General features: G+C 39.4%; 1 protein-coding gene across 1 annotated transcript in view; it reads right to left on the bottom strand.

Annotated features, from left to right (window-relative positions):
- Positions 1-21,916, bottom strand: part of MCMBP (minichromosome maintenance complex binding protein) — a 45,884-nt gene that overhangs the window by 9,756 nt on the left and 14,212 nt on the right. The window contains exons 3-11 of the mRNA XM_021676947.2: positions 21,569-21,709; positions 21,412-21,453; positions 19,237-19,338; positions 15,306-15,450; positions 11,628-11,779; positions 9,823-9,923; positions 5,149-5,321; positions 4,358-4,481; positions 2,170-2,287 (exon numbers count right to left, since the gene is read on the bottom strand). Of these exons, the coding sequence (XP_021532622.2) occupies positions 2,170-2,287; positions 4,358-4,481; positions 5,149-5,321; positions 9,823-9,923; positions 11,628-11,779; positions 15,306-15,450; positions 19,237-19,338; positions 21,412-21,453; positions 21,569-21,709 (1,098 nt within the window). The remainder of the gene's footprint in view (positions 1-2,169; positions 2,288-4,357; positions 4,482-5,148; positions 5,322-9,822; positions 9,924-11,627; positions 11,780-15,305; positions 15,451-19,236; positions 19,339-21,411; positions 21,454-21,568; positions 21,710-21,916) is intronic.

The raw sequence follows: 21,916 nt of genomic DNA, 5'->3' as shown, positions 1-21,916 counted from the left end.
CGTACAAATATTAAATATCCCAAAGCCTAACTTCTTTCACCTAACACAAGCTAGCAAAAAGAAAATGTTAATTTTATTCAAGATGGGGAGAGAAAAGTTTAATTTTCCTCTACATTCTTTAAAATTACATTCATTCATCATAGACATTTTTGAACAAACTTTTCAGAGAAAAATCAAGAAGCAGAGCACACTGAGCTGTGGTGACATGCTGCAGCTCTCAGGACATGGCTCCCGGCCACGTGCGCCTTCTTCTTCAGTCTAATGAGTAAGCGACCCATCTATGCTCCTCCTCCAGCTCCTAAGCCACCATTCTCAACAGTCTGTGCTCTGCTTTATACACCAATCATTCTTCTACCCCTCCAGCCTAAACAATGTGTGGCAGGGGTAGAGAAGAGGGTATGGTGGAGGAAGGCTGTCAAGGAAGAGGTAACATATACTGCCAAAATTTAGAGGTGTTTTATACATTAGCTCAGAGAGTCTAAGAAAACAGAGGAGCTTAGGGAAACTTAAATGACCTACCACGGATTAATTTATTTGTTGGTCTTTTACCTAAACTCCGTAAGAGCAAAGGATCTGACTGTTTCAGTAATTCTCAAAATGTGGTCCAGAGAATCCCCAGGGAATTGCTCACTTTTATGGAGTCAATCAGGTCAAAATCATGCATGAAGAGAAGATCCTTTCAATGTGCGAGACTAATGAATTTTATCATAGCAGAGTATGGAAAGTTTACGAATAAGATTTCAGATTCCACACTTACTTATCTTATTTTTTTATTTTTTTTAGACGGAGTTATCGATCTTGTTACCCAGGCTAGAGTGCAATGGCACGATCTCGGCTTACTGCAACCTCCGCCTCCTGGGTTCAGGCAATTCTCCTGCCTCAGCCTCCTGAGTAGCTGGGATTACAGGCACGCGCCACCATGCCCAGCTAATTTTTTGTATTTTTAGTAGAGACGGGGTTTCACTATGTTGACCAGGATGGTCTTGATCTCTTGACGTCGTGATCCACCCACCTCGGACTCCCAAAGTGCTGGGATTACAGGCGTGAGCCACCGTGCCCAGCCCACACTTACCTATCTTTAAGAAAACGTCACGTGGATAGTTTTGGTCCACTATCAAAGACTACCACCAAGTTACCTACAAAGGCTACTGAAACCATCTTTTACCAACTACCTTTCCAACTGTGTGAGGCCAGCTTTCCTATATATACTTCAACCAAAACCTCAGATTACAACAGACTGAAGGCAGAAGCAGATACAAACATCTGTTGTCGCCTATTAATCCAGACATTAAAGAAACTTGCAAAAATGTAAAACAATGTTGCTTTTATCACTAATCATTTTTGGCTTGTGAAAAGTTGTTTTTATAAAAATATTTGTCTGTATGTAGTTTTTTATTTTTAATAAATGTATTTCCTTTACCTTCTAATTTGGTAAATTAATGATAAATATAACATGAAAAACATGAAAAACAGCACTTTGAGTACTAGTACGTTTTTCAGAGTGTAAAGTGAGTCTAAGGAGACTGAGAAATGCTGGTGTATTCTGGTCCACTTCTGCTTCTTGAGGGCCTGGACGAGTGCTAGCACTGAGACACTCAATACATTTGGTTCAATAAGGATCTAGTGCAATCGCTTCAATTTCCAAAGAAGAGATCACTATTTTCAGTCACACAACTAATCAGAAGCAATTCCCCTGTTCCCAAGATCCTAGCACCACACAAATACTGCATTACAGATACCCTGGCAAATAAAGTGAGCTCAACTTTCCAAATAGGAATTAAAATTGGGGCAATGGAGATAAAGAACTTTATTACCTCAACTAAAAGAATTATGCTCCTATAATTTAGAGTTCATTTAGATTTAAGATTTTAGTGAGCAAAAAGGATACCAAATTGCACAAACAAATTGGTATCAACAGAGTATAATTTTAAGGGAGTTACTGCAATTGTATTAATTGTTAAGACTTACAGAAATTTGTGCTTAGACAAAAAGAAAAAAACAGTGAAACGTTTAGGGGAAAGTACATTTTAAATTATGTAACTTGACAGGCTTTGTTTCCCCTTAAATAAGATCTATTAAAATCTCTAAGTTAAATATTTGGGTTGAATGAAAGATAGATGGATTTGTTAAGTGTGCTTAGGTTTATAATACATATTATATTCATCTTACTGCTGGAACAAGATGTTGAATAATTCGATATAAGTGTTCTGTGAAGGTACTATTCCGTGGGCAACCACTCAAGTTAACTGTAAATTTTCCTAGTGGAAGAACGTCTCTTCTTGTATATCTAGAAAAGAAAGAAATCAATCAATAAGATGCTGAAGTGATTTCCTGATTTCTATCGAAAAGCAAAGAATAGAAAAATTAGCTTAATGTTGTCATTAAATATAAACCAGAATACTCTTGACCAGTTATTATATCAGGATAACAGCAATAAAAGTGCCAATGTTTGGACACAAGTGCTGCTGATCACGTGCCAAAGACTGTTCTGAGTATATAAATGCTTCCTCATTTAACCTCGAAACATTCGGAGGTAGGTACTGTTGTCTTTGCTTTACAGATGAGAAATCTGAGGCACAGAGATGATAATAAGCAACATGTTCATCTAGCCAGAAGCTGACAGAGCTGGGATATGAATCCAGGTAGTTTGGTTCCAGAGTCTGTGCTCTCAACCATTATGTACTACTGTCACAGATCGATCTGAGAAAAGATAAGATTTACAGCACAAAGATGTTTAGTGCGACTTTATAATAGAAAAAAGCTAGGAAAACCTAACATTTAGGGAAACTGTTACAGTATGGTACAACTGTATAGTGAAACAGTTTGCAGCCAATACAAAGTTCATGAAGCATTATCATGGGAAAATGTTTAATATATATCAATTGCTAAAAACAAGACACGGATCTGTGCTTAGAATATAACTAAGATCTATGCAGGGATGTACATATATGTAAACAAAAATCAATGAATGTGTACCAAAATGTTAATGGAGGTTCTAAGTGATGAAATCACAGATGATGTGCATTTCCTTCTTTTTTTTTTTTTTGAGACGGAGTTTCGCTCTTCTTACCCAGGCCGGAGTGCAATGGCACGATCTCGGCTCACCGCAACCTCCGCCTCCTGGGTTCAGGCAATTCTCCTGCCTCAGCCTCCTGAGTAGCTGGGATTACAGGCACGCGCCACCATGCCCAGCTAATTTTTTGTATTTTTAGTAGAGATGGGGTTTCACCATGTTGACCAGGATAGTCTCGATCTCTTGACCTCGTGATCCACCCGCCTCGGCCTCCCAAAGTGCTGGGATTACAGGCGTGAGCCACTGCGCCCGGCCACATTTCCTTCTTTATGTTCTTGTAACTTGTCAAAGGCCTACACTAGTTTTAAAATCAGAAAACAAACACAGTGGAGTCAAAGGATGTGGTGCTAGTGTCAGTGTCCACGTTAAATGTGCACATGACGTGGGCGCCTTGGGACATATAAACAGAGCGTTCAGAATGCAAAAGGGATAAAGTAGCTCATTTTACTCTTCAGCAAGGTCCGTTACCTCAGGCATCCCCAAGCCCCAGGCTGTGGACCAGTACTGGTCATGGCCTTTTAGGAACCAGGCCACAAAGCAGGAGATGAACAGTGGTAAGCAAGCATTACCACCTCAGCTCTACCTACAGTCAGATCAGCAGTGGCATCAGACTCTCACAGGAGTGTGAATCCTATTATGAACTGCACATTTGTGTGCTCCTCATGAGAATCTAACTAACACCTGATGATCTGAGGTGGAACAATTTCATCCTGTACCCATCCCCACTCTGGTTCATGGAAAAATGGTCTTTTCATTAAATGGGTCCTTGGGTGCCAAAAAGGTTGGCAACCAATGCTTTATCTGATTTTGGCTTTGGGAGGCCAAGGCGGGTGGATCACGAGGTCAAGAGATCCAGACCATCCTGGTCAACATGGTGAAACCCCGTCTCTACTAAAAATACAAAAATTTAGCTGGGCATGGTGGCGCGTGCCTGTAATCCCAGCTACTCAGGAGGCTGAGGCAGGAGAATTGCCTGAACCCAGGAGGTGGAGGCTGCGGTGAGCCGAGATCGCGCCATTGCACTCCAGCCTGGGTAACAAGAGCGAAACTCCGTCTCAAAAGAAAAACAAAAAAAAAGTTAAGGAGACATAATCAAAATGCTAAATGTGAAACTGTGAGAAAAGGAATTTTGTTTGTGATTTAATACTTGTTACACTGAACAGATAAAAACTACTTGATGAAGCCTAATAATGAACACACACAAATTACACCAGCAATCTTCCTGCTCTTCCACTTTCTACACAGACCAAACTCCCTTAATTCCCACCAGGAGATAGCACTTACACTGTGGAGATGAGATGTAATATAAGGTATTCGGCAGCCAAACTATCCCCCAGAAGAGCATGAGTGAGGAACCCAAGAAGTTCTGCTCTGATTGGAGACAATTCGGACATGAAACTTGAAACAACTAGAGGAGAAAGGGAGACCAGAGTCAGGACCACACCAGTTCCTCTCAAGTGTCTTAGGTAAAAAACAACTATGTGAACAAAGCACTACAATTCAATAGACAGCTAGTAAAACTGAACACATCCATCCATAAGTGATGCTAAGTTTAAAAATATGACAGTTTGTATACTCCTTTTTTTTGAGACGGAATTTTGCTCTTTTTGCCCAGGCTGGACTGCAATGATGTGATATGGGCTCACTGTAACCTCTGCCTCCAGAGTTCAAGTGATTCTTCTGCCTCAGCCTCCCAAGTAGCTGGGATTACAGCCACACATTACCACGCCCAGCTAATTTTATATTTTTAGTAGATATGAGGTTTTACCATGTTGGCCAGGCTGGTCTCAAAATTCTGACCTCAAATGATCCAAGTGCCTCAGCCTACCAAAGTGCTGAGATTACAGCAGTGAGCCACCGTGCCTGGCCTTGTATACTCCTTTTTTGTCCTCATTTCAATAAAAAGAATTAACGTAAGAGAAAAATAGGGCAACAAGAGAGAGATTACTAAAAACACTTATTGTGATGAATGAGGACCTGACTCTTAATTCCTCTATGAGCATGTTACAGGCAGCTCTGGACATACACTGAGGCTAACAGTCAATAGTTCACTAGGCTGTAACACTTAGACTCACAGGTTTTGCTCTCCTCTTTGTTAAGGCAGGCAGGCAGTAACGGGTTGATGTGCTGCAACTTCTGGGCTAAAATCACATGAATTCTCGGCACTAATGAAGCAGGAGGACTGTGTACTCTCTGCTCCTCTGCTGTGTCTGTGCACTCCATTGGATCCAGCAGTGCAGAAGCATCCCTGTGGAGAGACGATGAAGTTTCAATTTAGAGATACATCAATAGCATAGATGCAAAAATAATATACATCTTGGAAAACAAGATTAGAATTAAAGCCAAGAATATTTCTACCTGTACATCTCCTTAGAGAACAGAAAGTGGCCTTTCATTCTGAAGTGTTACATCACGCAGACTTCAGGCTTGTTAAAACGTATCATGAAATATGCATTTATTCCATTTCCCAGTAACTTTTTTTTTTGGAGGGGAGGATGGAGTCTCACTGTGTTGCCCAGGCTGGAGTGCAGTGGCGCAATCTCAGCTCACTGCAACCTCTGCCTCCTGGGTTCAAGCGATTCTCATGTCTCAGCCTCCTGAGTAGCTAAGATTAGCTAATGTTTTAGACAAGTAGACAACAGGTGTGCACCACCACACCTGGCTAATTTTTGTATTTTTATAGGGACGAGGTTTCACTATGTTGGCCAGGTTGGTCTCAAACTCCTGACCTCAAGTGAACCACCTGCCTCAACCTCTCAAAGTGCTGGGATTACAGGTATAAGCCACCATGCCCGGCCAAGAACAGTAGTTTTTTTTTTATAAGCACTGCAATAAACAGAATATAGGATATCACTCATTAGGTTATTTCAAAACACAGGTACTCCTTAACTATCCACTGAGACATCAAAAACTTGACAGCACATCTCAAAATCTGGGGTCTTTTTCTTCAAAGTCATCTGGTATCTATATTATTCAGAGTGTGAAGAATCCATTCATTTCCTATCTTGCTAATTGTTTTCCCTAAATTTTACTCTTACATAATCCCTCGAATACTGAATAGACAAGCAATGCAAGTATGAATTTTTCAGATTTGCTAAATTAATTTGCAGATGATAGATTTGTGAGATGACTGAAACAAATGACTAAATGTTTTTAGATCTTGACTTTATAGACTCTATAGACACTGAAGTAATAAATTCATACTCCTATATTTTTTAATATAAGCATAATTTTTTCCATAGTACGTACCATGTAACAGACAATGTCCAATGCTTTACATGTACAAATTCACCAAAACCTCATATCTACCTTATTTACAACGAGGAAACTAAGCCTAAAGTCACACAGCTGGTAAGTGGCCAAATCAGGACTCCAACCCAGGCTGTCTGTCTAAGCTTTTATCCTCCATGGTTAATACTGAGTGTCAAGTTGACTGGATTGAAGGATGCAAAGTATTGTTCTTGGGTGTGTCTATGAGGGTGCTGCCAAAGGAGATTAACGTTTGAGTCAGTGGAGTGGGAGAGGCAGACCCACCCTCAATCTGAGTGGGTACCATCTAATCGGCTGCCAGCATAAAGGCAGGTATGCAAAGAGCACACTGGCTGAGTCTTCTGGCCTCCATCTTTCTCCCATGCTGGATGCTTCCTGTCCTCGAACATCAGACTCCAAATTCTTCAGCTTTTGGACTCTTGGACTTGCACCAGTGGTTTGCCAGGGGCTCTCAGGCCTTCAGCCACAGACTGAAGGCTGCACTATGAGCTTCCCTACTTTTGAGGTTTTGGGACTTGGACTGGCTTCCTTCCTCCTCAGCTTGCAGATGGCCTATTGCGGGATTTTACCTTGTGATTGTGTGAGTCAATTCTTCTAATAAACTTCCCTTCATATATTCATCCATCATATTAGTTCTGACCCTTTAGAGAATCCTGACTAATACAACTTCTAAACTAAACTGCATCAATAGGGAAGTAACTAAACAGGAAAGTCATCATAATCAGAAATTGCCAAGATGAACAATTTCATATACTATTAAGGGATTGTTAAGCTTATTTAAAATTATTTAAAATTTTTGTTTTGTACCTTTTTTTTTTTTAACTGTGAAAAATGTTAAATTCATCCTTCACAGAAACCAAGACAATGAATGTCCAGTCTTCAACAAGAGGACTCTGGTGGAGAGACATCAGTCCTTGCTTTTGGCATTCTCAAAGCAAAACAAAAAATGAGGAAGATCTAGATTTCCAACATATGTTAATAAAAAAATTAAAAAGTGTAAAAGAGTACATACACTATATGCTACCTTTCATAGAAGAAAAAGGTAAACATAAAATATATACATATCTACTTATTTTTTACAAAAAAGAAATCCAGGAAGGATAAACCAGAAACTATGGCTCCCTAAGGAGGCTGGGTGGGAACAGACAGCAGGAATGGGGATAGCTGAGAGTGACACCTCTGAGTATCATTTTGCAGTTTGAATTTGGCAACAATGTTAATGTTTCCTTTATTAAAAACAAAAAACCAGTAAGGATGGAGAAAAAACTGAAGCGAAACATAATCAGACATAGATGAATCTAAGTAAAATAATGAAATTACACTGAATGGGAAGAAGTTACTTAAGTAACTGGAAGACAGCTCTGGCTACACAGCTGCATTCTAAAATAAAACTGAACTGGAAACGTGTATTGAACACTAATTACTAGGTTTATGTTTTGTAGTGGTATGGCTTACCAATTCTGAAATTCCCTTCTGTATATGGTAGAAATGGGCAAATGATAGACTGTGAATAATAAGAATCAAATCTGTTAGAAAAGGAAGTCATAAATTTAGACAGGAGAACAACTAGAACACATAACACCTGTTGTGCTGAACTGGAATCAGAAATACGGTTTTTCATAGACTTTAGAAATATATAAAACATGTATGTGTGAGTACATATGTGTGCATTTAAATGTGTATGCATATATGTGTATACATATGTTGCATGTATCCTAGCTCTGTCTGCTGTAAGGGCCTAGATGCAAAGCTAACCCAGTACCAATAACCACATCTAGAGCTCAGATCTTCAAAGTATATGATGAAGCTGCAAGAGCTTAATATGCCAGTGCTTACCTACAGCCCCAGCTACTAAGGAGGCTGAGGCAGGATAATCTCTTGAACCCAGGAGGCGGAGGTTGCAGTGAGCCGAGATTGCGCCACTGCACTCCAGCCTGGGTGACAGAGCAAGACTCTGCCTCAAAAACAAACAAATAAACAAACAAAAATGATAAGATCATCTCACAAAATGGACCCAGCACCTGCTTAAAGTGGCTACCACTAGCCAAATCTAGAAAAATTTGAGTCTCAAAATAATGACATTAACATTGAATAAAATCAGAATTAGTCCATACTAAATATAAGTAAACAAATTACTTGAATAACAAAATGGAAGAGACATCTCTTTTATAGTAGAATGCTAATAAATAAAAGTAGAAAGAATGACTAAGTTCGAGAATTGCCAACAAAGAAATAATTGATTCAAGCAAGAATCATCAATGGATGCTAAAATAAATTGGTGAAAGTTTAATGAGAAACTGGATTATTTATGTCCCAAAGTATCCTCCTCCAAGTTACTTGTCAATTACAAAGACACAAATGTAACTCTATAGAAGAGAGACATCTTGAAGACACCACCTTAACCAACTAATGAAAATTAACCTCACTAGTAATGGGACCAACTGACATCAAATGCCTCCTGCTGTAACTACTGAGGACACATCACTTCTGCAGTATTCCTGCCAAAAATGCACAACATTCAGTCTAACCCAAGTAACTGGTAACTGGCTTACACTCTTCAAAAGCATCAAGGCTCTCTGCTCTCTACCATGTGAGAAGACAGCCATCTGCAAACCAGGAAGTGGGCCGTCACTAGACATCAGATCTGCTGATAACCTTGATTCTGGACCTCCCAACCTCCAGAACTACTGCAAAACATATATTTCTGTTGTTTAAGGGAAAAAAAAGTAGCAAGGCTATTTAAAAAAAAAAAAACAGAAAAACAAAATGCACAAAGGCTGAGGACTGTTTCAGATTGAACTCCAGTTACTTAGGTTTATGTTTTATAGTAGTATAAGTTAACAATTCTGAAATTTCCTTATGTTGTAAAAATGTGCAAATGATAAACGGTGAAAACTGGGAATCAAGTTTAAGAGAGTTACACTAATATAGAAAGGAGAACAAGTAGAACGACACCTGTGGTGCTGAACTGGAATGAGAAATACAATATGAACTCAGTAGAAATAGAGACTGAGCCATCTTCTGAACCCTGGAATAGGGGGGTGTGAGAAAGAACATGATTTAAGACAATTAGTGAAATTAAGTATAGATTGTGGATTAGCATATTGTGTATTTGTGGCAAATTTCCTAGTTTTGATACCTGTACTCTGATTAAATATGAGAAAAGTGCTCTTAGGAAATGTTAACAAGTAGTTAGGGGTAAAAGGGTTTGATTTCTGCAACATACTTTCAAGCGTTTCAGAAAGATGTGTGCACAGAGAGCACAAATGAATGACAAAGCACATGGGGCACAAGTGTTTACATATGGGAAAAAGGGAAAAGGGAGTTCTTTATAACCATCCTGTAAATTTTCTGAAAGCTCGAAATTATATCAAAATAAAGGAGACCAAAAAAAGAGCACACAGACTCACCTTTCATCATTATTCAGTATACTCAGCACAGGATCCACAGACAGTATGCCATATAGCTCACAGACTCACCTTTCATCATTATTCAGTATACTCAGCACAGGATCCACAGACAGTATGCCATATAGCTCAAGAATGTCATTTACTTTGAAACAATCCCAATCTTCATAAACCTAACAAAAGACCACATGGAATCATACTGTTAGAAGAGACACAAGCCTAAGATACTAATCTTGAAGTACATTAGTACTTAGAATTTTAGATCAGGAAATGGACCTTAAAGTAAGTCCTTTATTTTATAAATTGAGACCAAGAGTCATTCTGCTAGTTAGCAAATAAGTTAAAAACTAAAACACAGAATGCCTAACTTCCAGACTAATGTCTGTTTTCAATATACCACGCTACTTCCAAAAAAAAAGGCTTTTCCTAAAATTAAAAAAAAAGAAGGTTTTTCCAAAGGCTAAGTTAAAACCAGAAATGTGCACTATCTCCAAACCTATTAACCACACCAAGAAAAGGAAAAAACAAAAACAAGACGACTAACTTTGTGTTTATTCATAAACTACGCAGCATTAGAAGGATTAACACAAAACTTGGAATGACCACAAGATTTCTCACAACTAAAAAAAAAAAACTTTCCAAATTGTCTATCATGATGGACTTCAGCAGTGGTCAAGGCCACTTACTGATGAGACCTGGTAGAAGCATAGCAGGGGGAAGAGTGGTAATTCTGGCCCCTGTGCCATATGACTGAAGTGTCATTTTAGTTAAAACCACTGAGAATCTGGGTGTGGTAGCTCATGCCTGAAACCCCAGCACTTTGGGAGGCTGAGTCAGTCAGATTACTTGAGGTCAGGAGTTCAAGACCAGTCCGGCCAACATAGTGAAACCCCATCTCTATGAAAAATACAAAAAACTAGCTGGGTGTGGTGGTGCATGCCTGTAACCCCAGCTACTCAGGAGGCTGAAGCATGAGAACTGCCTGAACCCAGGAAGTGGAGGTTGCAGTCAGCTGAGATCATGCCACTCACTGCATACCAGCCTGGATAACAGAGTGAGACTGTCTCAAAAAAAGAAAACAAAACAAAAAAAACCCAAAAAACAACAACAACAAAACGCATAAAGGATGGAAATCCTTAACAATCATTTTTGAACTTCTAATACTTGCTCATTTATCAGGATGAAAACAGTACAATAAGATGGAAGAAAAAACTATTAACAGTTTTCTTCCTTCTGTTTTATTTTAAATACAAGTGAGAAATAGGTTTTGCTGAGAGAAGGAAGACAAAAATGAAGACAATACTACGTTAGAAATGATACAAGACGGGAACAGACATAATTTAAAAGTTGTTCTGCTTCTGCATTTGAAATATTCTTTGATTATTTTAACTTGTGAATAGGTTAGCTTACATGCAAAAGGAATGTGCAGGTGTGATTAAATTAAGGACTTTGAAATGGGGGGATTATCCTCAATTAACTGGGTGGGTCCCATGTAATCACACAGATTCTTAAAATTGGGAAACGTTTCCTGGTTGTGGTCAGATGAGATGTCAACAAGAAAAAAATGGTCAGACAAATGCAATGTTGCTGGCTATGAATATGGAAGAGGGAGCCAAAAGCGAAGGAAATTCTCCCTTAGTGGCTCCAAAAAAGGAATATAGCCCTGTTGGCACCTTAAGTTTACCCCAGTGAGACCATGTTGGATTTCTGACCTAAAGCCCGTAAGATGATAAATTTTTGCTGCTTTAGGCTATTAAATTTGCAGTGATTTGCTATATCTAGCCCAGGACAAGAAAGCTAATGAAAATAGTCAGATACTAAGCTAGTTTCTGAGACATATAACATGTCAATGTCAGATCTACAAAAGGCTTTATTACCTTCACAAGGCATGCAGGGCCCTTTTCTCCTGGTAATGGAAAATTCAAATCAAAAGGAGAAGAGAAGTTCAGAGAGTTCATCTGTTGCCCAGCAGAAGCTTCGGTTTCTAAACGTTTTGGCTCTCCACACCATTGAAGACCACCAACACTCCCTAAATTCAAAGGATAGTATTGCACTTAGTCTTTTCTAAGGCCTCCTGGAGAAAAGGACCATTCCATAAGAGCCTTCCAAGTTTGATATACATGATGCTTCTGAGCTTGCAAAGTTCAAGTTGTTAGAGTTTTTAAACAAACAGCACATACTAACAAAGTCTTCTGTCTGAGCAATAAGAGAACAAAGATAAACGTGAAGATCTAAAAATTTTACTTTTTTCCCTTACTATAAGACGTCAACAAATTCCTCCCATCAAATCTCATGTATAACACTTTCGAAAGTTTATTTGCAATTTGGTTACTTTGACATCTTTAAGAAATAAATCAAAGATGGTCTACCCACAGCAAAACTCCTTGGCAGAATGTACTTTTTCTACTAATTAAGCAGAATAAAACCATACAGCAATCAATTAATTTATCAAATGCTTATTAATATCCAGTACATACCAGGAATCAAACTAGTTGTTGGGGGTATACAGGTCATTAAAAGAATAACTCCAACTCCTGAAGCAGTTACACTTTAGGGCTGATAACAAGAATCGTATTATGCCATATCATGAAATACTGCTCAGCAATAAAAGGGACAAACTACCGATACATGCAATAACTGGGATAGATCTTAAGGGAACTGTGCTGAAGAAAAGGCAATCCTCAACATTTACATAATATACAATTTCATTTGTATAACATTCTTTTTCTTTCGTTCTTTTTTTTTTTTTAAGATGGAGTCTTGCTCTGTCACCCACTTTGGAGTGCAATGGCGTGATCTCAATTCACTGCAACCTCTGCCTCCCAGGTTCAAGTGATTCTCCTGCCTCAAGTGACTCTCCTGAGTAGCAGGGATTACAGGTGCCTGCCACCACACCAGCTAATTTTTGTATTTTTAGTAGAGACGAGTTTTACCATGTTGGTCAGGCTGGTCTCCAACTCCTGACCTCGTGATCCGCCCACCTAGGCCTCCCAAAGTCCTGGCATGAGCCACTGCACCCAGCCATGTAACATTCTTATAATGACAAAATTAAAAGAGATGGAGAAGAGACTAGTGGTTGCCAGAGGCTAGAGACTTGGGGGAAGGGAAGAGGCAGGAGCGTGTAAGTAGTTATGCGCATAGAAGGGCAACATGAGAGATCTAGGTAATAAAATACTCCTGATCTTAACTGTGGTGGTCATATGAATATACACATGTGAGAAAACTGCAAAGAATGAAATATTCACACATAAGTACATGTAAAAATAAGATTATACTGGCCAGGCGAGGTGGTTCACGCCTGTAATCCCAGGACTTTGGGAGGTCAAGGTGGGCAGATCACAAGCTCAGGAGAACATCTTGGCCAACATGGTGAAACGCCATCTCTATTAAAAATAAAAAATTAGCCGGGCAAGGTGGTACACGCCTGTAGTCCCAGCTACTCTGGAAGCTGAGGCAGGAGAATTGCTTGAACCCAGGAGGCGGAGGTTGCAGTGAGCTGAAATCACAATACTGCACTCCGGCCTGGGTGACAAGAATGAAACTCCATCTCAAAAAAAAAAAAAAAAAGTGATTGTATCAATGTCCATTTCCTGGTTATGATATTCTACTACAATTATATAAGGTGTTACCACTGGGGGAAGGAGGCGAAAGGTATACAAGATCTTTCTGTATTATGTCTTTTTTTTTTTTTTTTTTTTGACATTGAGTCTTGCTCTGTCACCCAGACTGCAGTGCAGTGGCACAATCTCGGCTCACTGCAACTTCTGCCTCCCAGGTTCAAGAGATTCTCCTGCCTCAGCCTCTCTCCCGAGTAGCTGGAACTACAGACGTGTTCCACTGTGTCCGGATAATTTTTTGTATTTTTAGTAGAGACAGTGTTTCACCATGTTGGCCAGGCTGGTCTCGAACTCCTTACCTCGTGATCCGCTTGCCTTGGCCTCCCAAAGTGCTGGGATTACAGGTGTGAGCCACCCCATCTAGCCCTATTTCTTTCTTTTTTTGAGACCGAGTCTTGCTCTGTCACCCAGACCGGAGTGTGGTGGCGCGATCATGGCTCACTGCAACCTTTGCCTCCTGGGTTCGAGCAATTGTCCTGCCTCAGCCTCTCAAATAGCTGGGACTACAGGCGTGCAACCACCACACTCAGCTAATTTTTGTTTTTAATAGAGACAGGGTTTCACCATGCTGGCCCGGTTGGTTCTGAACTCCGGACCTCAAATGATCTGCCTGCCTTGGCCTCCCAAAGGGCTGGGATTATAGGTGTGAGCCACCATGCCCAGCCTCTCTGTATTATTTCTTACAGAGTAAATAAAATTCATTAGTAAATCCCTGTTTACCACTGACTGTTAAATCTGCCTTCTCAATCAAATCCTGCAAATAGTAAATGACCAGGCTGATTTGCTTTGCCTCCTTGTCCTTTAATTTTCCTTTTGATTAAAGGTGCTAAAGGGAAGTCACTAGCACATAAAAGGAAAAATAAAGACAAACTTATATACCTGCCATAACAAAGAAATTCACTGTTTATAAAAGCTATGACTGGTTAAGAATGGTGGCTCACATCTGTAATGCCAGTGCTTTGGGAGGCTGATATGAAAGTATCACTTGAGCGCAGGAGTTTGAGAACAGCCTGGGGAACATAGTGAGATCTCATCTTTACACAAAATTTAAAAAGTTAGTTGAGTTTGGTAGCATGCGCCTATAGCCCTAGCTACCAGGCAGATTCAAATGAGATATCACTTGAGCCCAGGAGGTCAAGCCTACAGTGAAGCATGATCATGCCACTATACTCCAGTCTGGGTGACAGAGCAAGACCCTATCTCTAAAAGAAAACCAAAAAACTGTGATTGAAATCAATAATGATATGTAGCAATTCTGAATTTCTCTCATGCTCTTATTAAGTAAAAAGTTTAAACTTTTGGTCTCTTTGTTTCAATCAGAAGTAGGTATATTTTAAGCATGTTTTTTAAATACTTTGGGAGGCCGAGGTGGGTGGATTACTTGACCTCAGGAGTTCGAGACCAGCCTGGGCAACATGGCAAAACCCTGTCTCTACAAAAAAACCACAAAAATTAGTGAGGCATGGTACACCTGAGCCTGGGAGGTAAAGATTCCAGTGAGCCAAGACTGCACCACTGCACTCCAGTAAGGGTGACAGGAGTGAAACAAAAAATAAAAATAAAAAATAAAATGAGAAAGCATGTTTTCAGATAAAAACAAGTCATTTTTAGGGTAAAGCACCAGGTTTCCATATTATTTAAGAATTGGGAAAAAAAAGAAATACGTAGAAAAGACCTTTCCATTTAGTCAGTTGAGACTCCAAAAACATACATTAGAGCAGCCACTTGTCCCGAAGTGATGCCTAATTGCTCAGCTGTGAAGAACAGTCTAACCAAAGAGTACTGTAAAAACTCAACACTGTCTGTAACTCGACAGACTTGAAGGTTGCTACGTCATCGCCAACTCCTAAACGTAGAGCTATATTATACAATAATTAACTCTGAAAATTAATCTACTGTAAGAGAGCAAAGTCTATGAGAAACCTGTTGACACACTACCTGCTTGTCTGGCACCTGCATGTTGGTCTTTCTGTTTATTGGGCTGTAGGTCCATATCGTCATCATCTTCATAACTCCTCTTGTGGCGACTAGGAGTGTAGGATGTTGAGGGAGTGACTCGAGCTTGGTTTGCATTAACACAGGCGTTAAATGAAAAGTTAAGAAAAGACTATCATAAACTGAAGAATATCCTAAATGTTATGCCGATATGACTTATAAAAAATTACTAGTTTGGCAATTCAGTTAAAGTGGAAATGCATTTTTAAAAGGAGACCAGACTTCCAGTTTTGGTCATGAGAGTAATAGGTATCAACCTTATGCTCCTATCCTTGCTGTAAACAACAATGTAACTGGACAAAATATGTGAAACAACTGTTTTCAGTCACTGGATAACAGGGAGCATAGGCTATGATCCTTGAATGAGGAGAAACACAGCAGGTGAACTTCAAATTCTCCCAGCTCTCTCCTGGAGACATTCTCCAAACTGTAACAAAGAGCAGTAGAGACTCTGCTCTTACTGGGTGGAGAAGACAGAGCACATGGTTCAGGGCTACTGAAAGCAACTGGAATTTGCAGAGAAGGACTAGAAAGGAAGTAGTTATGGATAAAAGACACAAAAGGTCCCATTTGGATCTCTGACAAAACACTAAGCTGTGGCTATACAAGTCAAGATTTCCTGAGGCCTAGCAGAGAACAGCTGCTAGTTGGCAGAAATTTTAAATGGAGACTCTGAAAGTAGTATAATACTAGAATGGACCCTGCTAGTCACCCCAGGCATTTAAGTGAGACCTAGAAATAGCATGCCTCATGAATAAGGACAATCTACTGCAGAGCAAGGGCTGTGCTATACCACCCCTAACAAATCCCAAGTGGGTGTGGTAGCTAACATCTGTAAACCCAGCACTTTGGGAGGCTGAGGTGGGAGGACTGCTCAGCCCAGGAGGTTGAGAGTAGCCTAGGCAACATAGTGAGATCCCGTCTCTTTTTTTTTTTTTGAGGCAGAGTCTCACTCTGTCACCTAGGCTAGAGTACAGTGGTGTGATCTCAGCTCACTGCAATCTGTCTTCTGGGTTCAAGCAATCCTCCCGCCTCAAGTCACTGGAGTAGCTGGAACCAAAGGTATCTAACACCATGCCCGGCTAATTGCCATGTTAGCCAGGCTGGTCTCAAACTCCTGGCCTCAAGTGAACCTCCTGCCTTCTGCCTCCCAAAGTGCTGGGATTATAGGCATGAGCCACTGTGCCAGGCCTATTTTTTTAAATAAATATTAAAATAAAAAATAAAAATTCTATATCCAATGAAAATGTTTTTCAAAAAAAAGGGTGAGGCCAGGTGCAGCGGTTCACATCTGGAATCCTAGTGCTTTGGGAGGCCAAGGCAGGTGGATCACTTGAGCTCAGGAGTTTGAGACCAGCCTAGGCAACAAAGGGAGAGACCTTGTTTCAAAATAATAAATAAGCAAACAAAAATGAAGGCAAAATAAAAGACATTTTCAATTGAACAGAAACTGACAGAATTTGTCACCAACAGATCTGTACTTTAAAAAAATATCAACACTGGCCAGGTGCAGTGGCTCACACCTGTAATCCCAGTACTTTGGGAGGCTGAGGCAGGCAGATCACAAGGTCAGGAGATTGAGACCATCCTGGTCAACATGATGAAACCATGTCTCTACTAAAAACAGAAAAAAATTAGCTGGGAGTGGTGGCATGCGCCTGTAGTCCCAGCTACCTGGGAGGCTGAGGCAGGAGAATCTCTTGAACCCGGGAGGCGAAGGTTGCAGTGAGCCAAGATCACGTCACTGCACTCTAGCCTGGCGACAGAGTGAGACTCCATCTTAAAAAAAAAAAAAAAATCGCTAAGGGAAATAATGCCAAATATAAAAGATGAGTTCTTCTTGCTTCTTAAATTATATATAAAACAAATGACTGTTTAAAGCAAAAATGGTAATCATATATTGTGAGTTCTAGAATCTAAGTATGAGTGAAATATATGACAAAAATAGCACAAAGAATGAGGATAACAGAAGCAGGCTGCTGCCAGGGCCAAGGATCAAAGAAGAAATCACAGGGAAATTAGAAAATATTATGAATTAAGGCCGGGCGTGGTGGCTCACGCCTGTAATCCCAGCACTTCGGGAGGCCGAGGCGGGTGGATCACGAGGTCAAGAGATCGAGACCATCCTGGTCAACATGGTGAAACCCCGTCTCTACTAAAAATACAAAAAATTAGCTGGGCATGGTGGCGCATGCCTGTAATCCCAGCTACTCAGGAGGTTGAGGCAGGAAAATTGCCTGAACCCAGGAGGCGGAGGTTGCGGGGAGCCGAGATTGCACCATTGCACTCCAGCCTGGGTAACAAGAGTGAAACTCTGTCTCAAAAAAATATATATATATATTTTGAATTGAATGATAGTAAAAACACAGCGAATCAAAACTTGTGGGATGCAACTAAAGCAGTGGTTAGGGAAAAATTTATAGCTTTAGCAGTTAACATTAGAAAACAAGAAAAATTTGAAATCAATGACCTAAGCATCTACCTTAAAAAGCTAGAAAAAGACCAATTAAAATCAAACCAAGAAGAAAATAAAACAGAAGTGGATGAAACAGAAAACAGAGAAAACTGAAGTGAAATATAAACTAACATTATTGGGAATGAAAGAGATGAATGCTAGATATCCCACAGATATTAAAAAGAAAACAAGGAAATACTCTGACAAGCTTTGTCAATAAATTCAACAACTGGGTTTAAATGACTTCAAAACAGTCCTTGAAAGATACAATTTATCACAACTGACTCAAAATACCTGTTAAACTGAATTAGTAATTCAAAATATTCTCACAAAGAAAATGCTCAACTTAAAACTGCAAACAACCTAAATGCTCATCAACTGGAGACTGTATAAACAAATCATACTCAGAAACAAAATAGAAATGAAGAACTACTGATATGCACATGAATGACTTTCAAATGCATTATGTTAAACACAAGATGTCAGACCCAAAGACTACATACTATATGATTCCATTTAGATGCCACTGAAGAATAGGCAAAACCAAGCAATAGTCAAAGAATTGAGGACTATGCTTGCAGAGGAGGAGGTAGTGACTGGAAAAAGGCAGAAGAGAATTTTTAGGCACAAGTTCTTTACTTTGGGGTATAAATTATATGGGTAGATGCATTTATTCAAATCACTGTGCATTACCTTAAAATCTGTGTATTTCAGTGTAGGTGATCCATGCCTTAAAAAACTATTACCGTAAATAAAAAGGAGATGTTTCTACAATCCCCTCTCAAAACAGCCAACATGTTGTTTTCCCTTAAGCAAATTAGAATGAATTCTAATTTGAAACTATTTTTTTACTTTAATCATCATGATATTTTTTCAGTACCTTTAAACGTGCCTTAGGTGGAGCACGGTGGCTCACGCCTATAATCCCTGCACTTTGGGAGGCTGAGGTGAGAGGATCACTTGAGCCCAGGAGTTCAAGACCAGCTTGGGCTACAAAGTGAACTCTGTTTCTACGAGAAATCAAAAAATTAGCCAGGGATGGTGGCACATGCTTGTGGTCCCAACTACTACAGAGGCTGAGGCAGGAGGATTGCTTGAACCCAGGAGGTTGAAGCAGCAGTGAGCCATGTTTGTGCCACTGCACTCCAGCCTGGTGACAGTGCACCCCTATCTCAAAAAAAAGAAAAGAAAAAAAAATTTACTGCAATCTTTTTAACAGTATTTCTAATACTATAGGAATGTACTGTAATTTAACCATTCCTCAGCGATGAATACTTAAGCTTGTTTTATGGGTTTTCTCAATTAGAACAAATAAAACACATTTTACTAAAATAAAGCCAAGCTTTGCAAAGGAAGAATAATTAAAGACTAAGTTTTTAGAAACCATCAACACAATAATAAACTTCAGATAAAGGATATTTCTTTTACCCATGTAGATTCCCCAGGCACCGGAACACAATAGAAAGTCTGTCTTTCCAAAGTGGTATTTCGTGGAGAGTTTAAATCAAGTTCTTGCTGAGGCTATGATACACATAAAAAGTATTTTTAAAAATTTATTTTAAAAAAACACAAAATTTATTTTAAAATTAGCAACCACATTTTCATGTAACACCACGGCAAATATTTTACGAGTTAATTTAATTAACAAGTAACTAATTCCAAACTATCACTTTTATTTTTATTTATTTATTTTTTTTGAGATGGAGTTTCGCTCGTTACGCAGGCTAGAGTGCAATGGCGCGATCTCGGCTCACCGCAACCTCCGCTTCCCGGGTTCAAGCAATTCTCCTGCCTCAGCCTCCCGAGTAGCTGGGACTACAGGTGCGCGCCACCATGCCCAGCTAATTTTTGTATTTTTAGTAGAGACGGGGTTTCACCATGTTGACCAGGATGGTCTCGATCTCTTGACCTCGTGATCCACCCGCCTCGGCCTCCCAAAGTGCTGGGATTATAGGCATGAGCCACCACGCCCAGCCCAAACTATCACTTTTTAAAAGAAAATGGATATAAAATCATTTCTTCTTCTTTTTTTTTTTTTTGATACAGAGTTTTGCTCTTGCTGCCCAGGCTGGAGTGTAATGGCGCTGCACCTCCACCTCCTGGGTTCAAGTGATTCTCCTGCCTCAGCCTCCCAAGTTAGCTGGGATTATAGGCAAGTGCCACCACACCCAGCTAATTTTGTATTTTTAGTAGAGAAGGGGTTTCTCCATGTTGGTTAGGCTGGTCTCAAACTCCTGACCTCAGGTAATCCACCCGCCTTGGCCTCCCAAAGTGCTGGGATTATAGGTGTGAGCCACCACGCCCAGCCTGAAATCATTTCAAATATAGTCATCAAACACTTCCTCCCTCAAATCCAGAAAAATGGGACCTCTTATGGGAGTGACTTATGGTCTGGGTCTAGTTCTCTGCTTTGTGGATCTAGAACCTTACTTCTATCAGGTTATCTAGGGTTTTTACATTCTTGGAGTCTAACTCTTGGCTTACCCAAACCTCAGGAGATTCATTTATCAAACCCTAATACCAGTCTGTTAATTCAAAGTAGAAGTTGTTGTTAATTAAATATTCTGGTTCAGGAGGCAGATCTGGACAGAAAAATAGCCCTAATTTGGAAGGTTACTGCAAAGATTGTATTTAACAAAAATGTAACTTCTGACAATTATTTAGAGTAATGAACTCAATTTGAAAGACAGACCTGTGCAATCTTAACACATGATGAACTTCAGGGCTCTCTCTTTTCTTTTAGAGTGTTTCCATAAACTAAATGCTGTGCCAAGCCTAATGGATCAACTGTATTAATGATTATGGTATCCCTTATTTAAGGAGTCCTAACACATTAGGCTAATGTATTACATTATTGTATACTAGAAAAAGCTGTGTATTAATATAACTCAGTAATCTCAAGATCTGGAAATGGGCCAATAAAATAGATGAGGCTGCCCATGTGTGACACTATTAAAGGCTAAGAGAGAGTCAGTACACATGCTGCTCAAAAATCATAAATAAAAGACTCATTCTAGGAAAAAGGTACCTTGGGCCTAGAAAGAAAAGCAAACAAAAAAATCCTAGCTTGTATGCATTAGGCTCAAACTTGATGTCTCTTGGGTCCCCCCTTCTACCTCTTAGAGTTTTCTAAGTATATTTGAAAGAGAATATGCCTTTCCCAGGGAGTAATATCTGACTTTTGAATCTCATCTCAGTTACCTAGGAATGATTATTTCACTAAATTTCTATATTACAGGCTGATTGTGACAGTTTTCTATGAAAAACAGTGGGATTGCCACTGGCTTTGTCTTTGAAAGAATAAAAAAGGATTTAATTCTGCAACCTAGGGTACTTTGTTTTACATATATTATATACAGATATGGGAGACAGAAATTAATTTTGGCATTAACAGTATTTTCCCTTCTAAAAGATCTTTAGAAGACTAAAAAAGTCACATCAAACTCTTAAATAAAGCCAAATAAAGAAAACATTTCACATGATTTCTTATGACTTATACACAAGATAAATAAATTTAAGATTAGCCAAATTACAAATTCTCTGCTTAGGAAAAATTCTTACTAAAAATGTTTTACATATACTAAAGATACATACCCCACACTCTGCTACATCTCTATATTTTCCAAAATGAAGAACCTATGACCCAAAACATAGGAAAACAGAATTGTATCAATATATCAGAACCAAAACTACCACAAACAGCGCAAGAACAAAATTAATACCACAAATTCAGGAAAACAGCAATACTTACATGTGCTTTTGTGTTTTGATTAACCGTTTCATAAACTCCCATGTAAAACTCAGGGTCAAACATATCCTGAATCATGCAACGAAATTTCACGAAACTATTAGGTTTCAAATAATGAAGGGGAACTTCATTCAGTGATGGTACCTTAAAAGAAAATAATCAAGTAAGTCAACTAAATATCCCGTCTATACAACATTAAGCATACATACACAAACTTTATATCCAAACTCAAACTGTTAAACACACACCCACCCATACCTCATCAGGTAGCCAAATGATCTCACTGGCTAACATAATTCTTGGGATAAATTCTCTTCCAGTTCTTCCCAGTTTTAGATAACATTTGATCAT

This window comes from Aotus nancymaae, unplaced genomic scaffold (assembly GCF_030222135.1).
Source record: "Aotus nancymaae isolate 86718 unplaced genomic scaffold, 86718_ANA_hifiasm-v0.15.2.pri h1tg000010l, whole genome shotgun sequence".
Lineage (NCBI taxonomy): Eukaryota > Metazoa > Chordata > Mammalia > Primates > Aotidae > Aotus > Aotus nancymaae.
The sequence above is the reverse complement of the archived record's forward strand: the minus strand, read 5'-3'. Positions and strand labels throughout refer to the sequence as shown.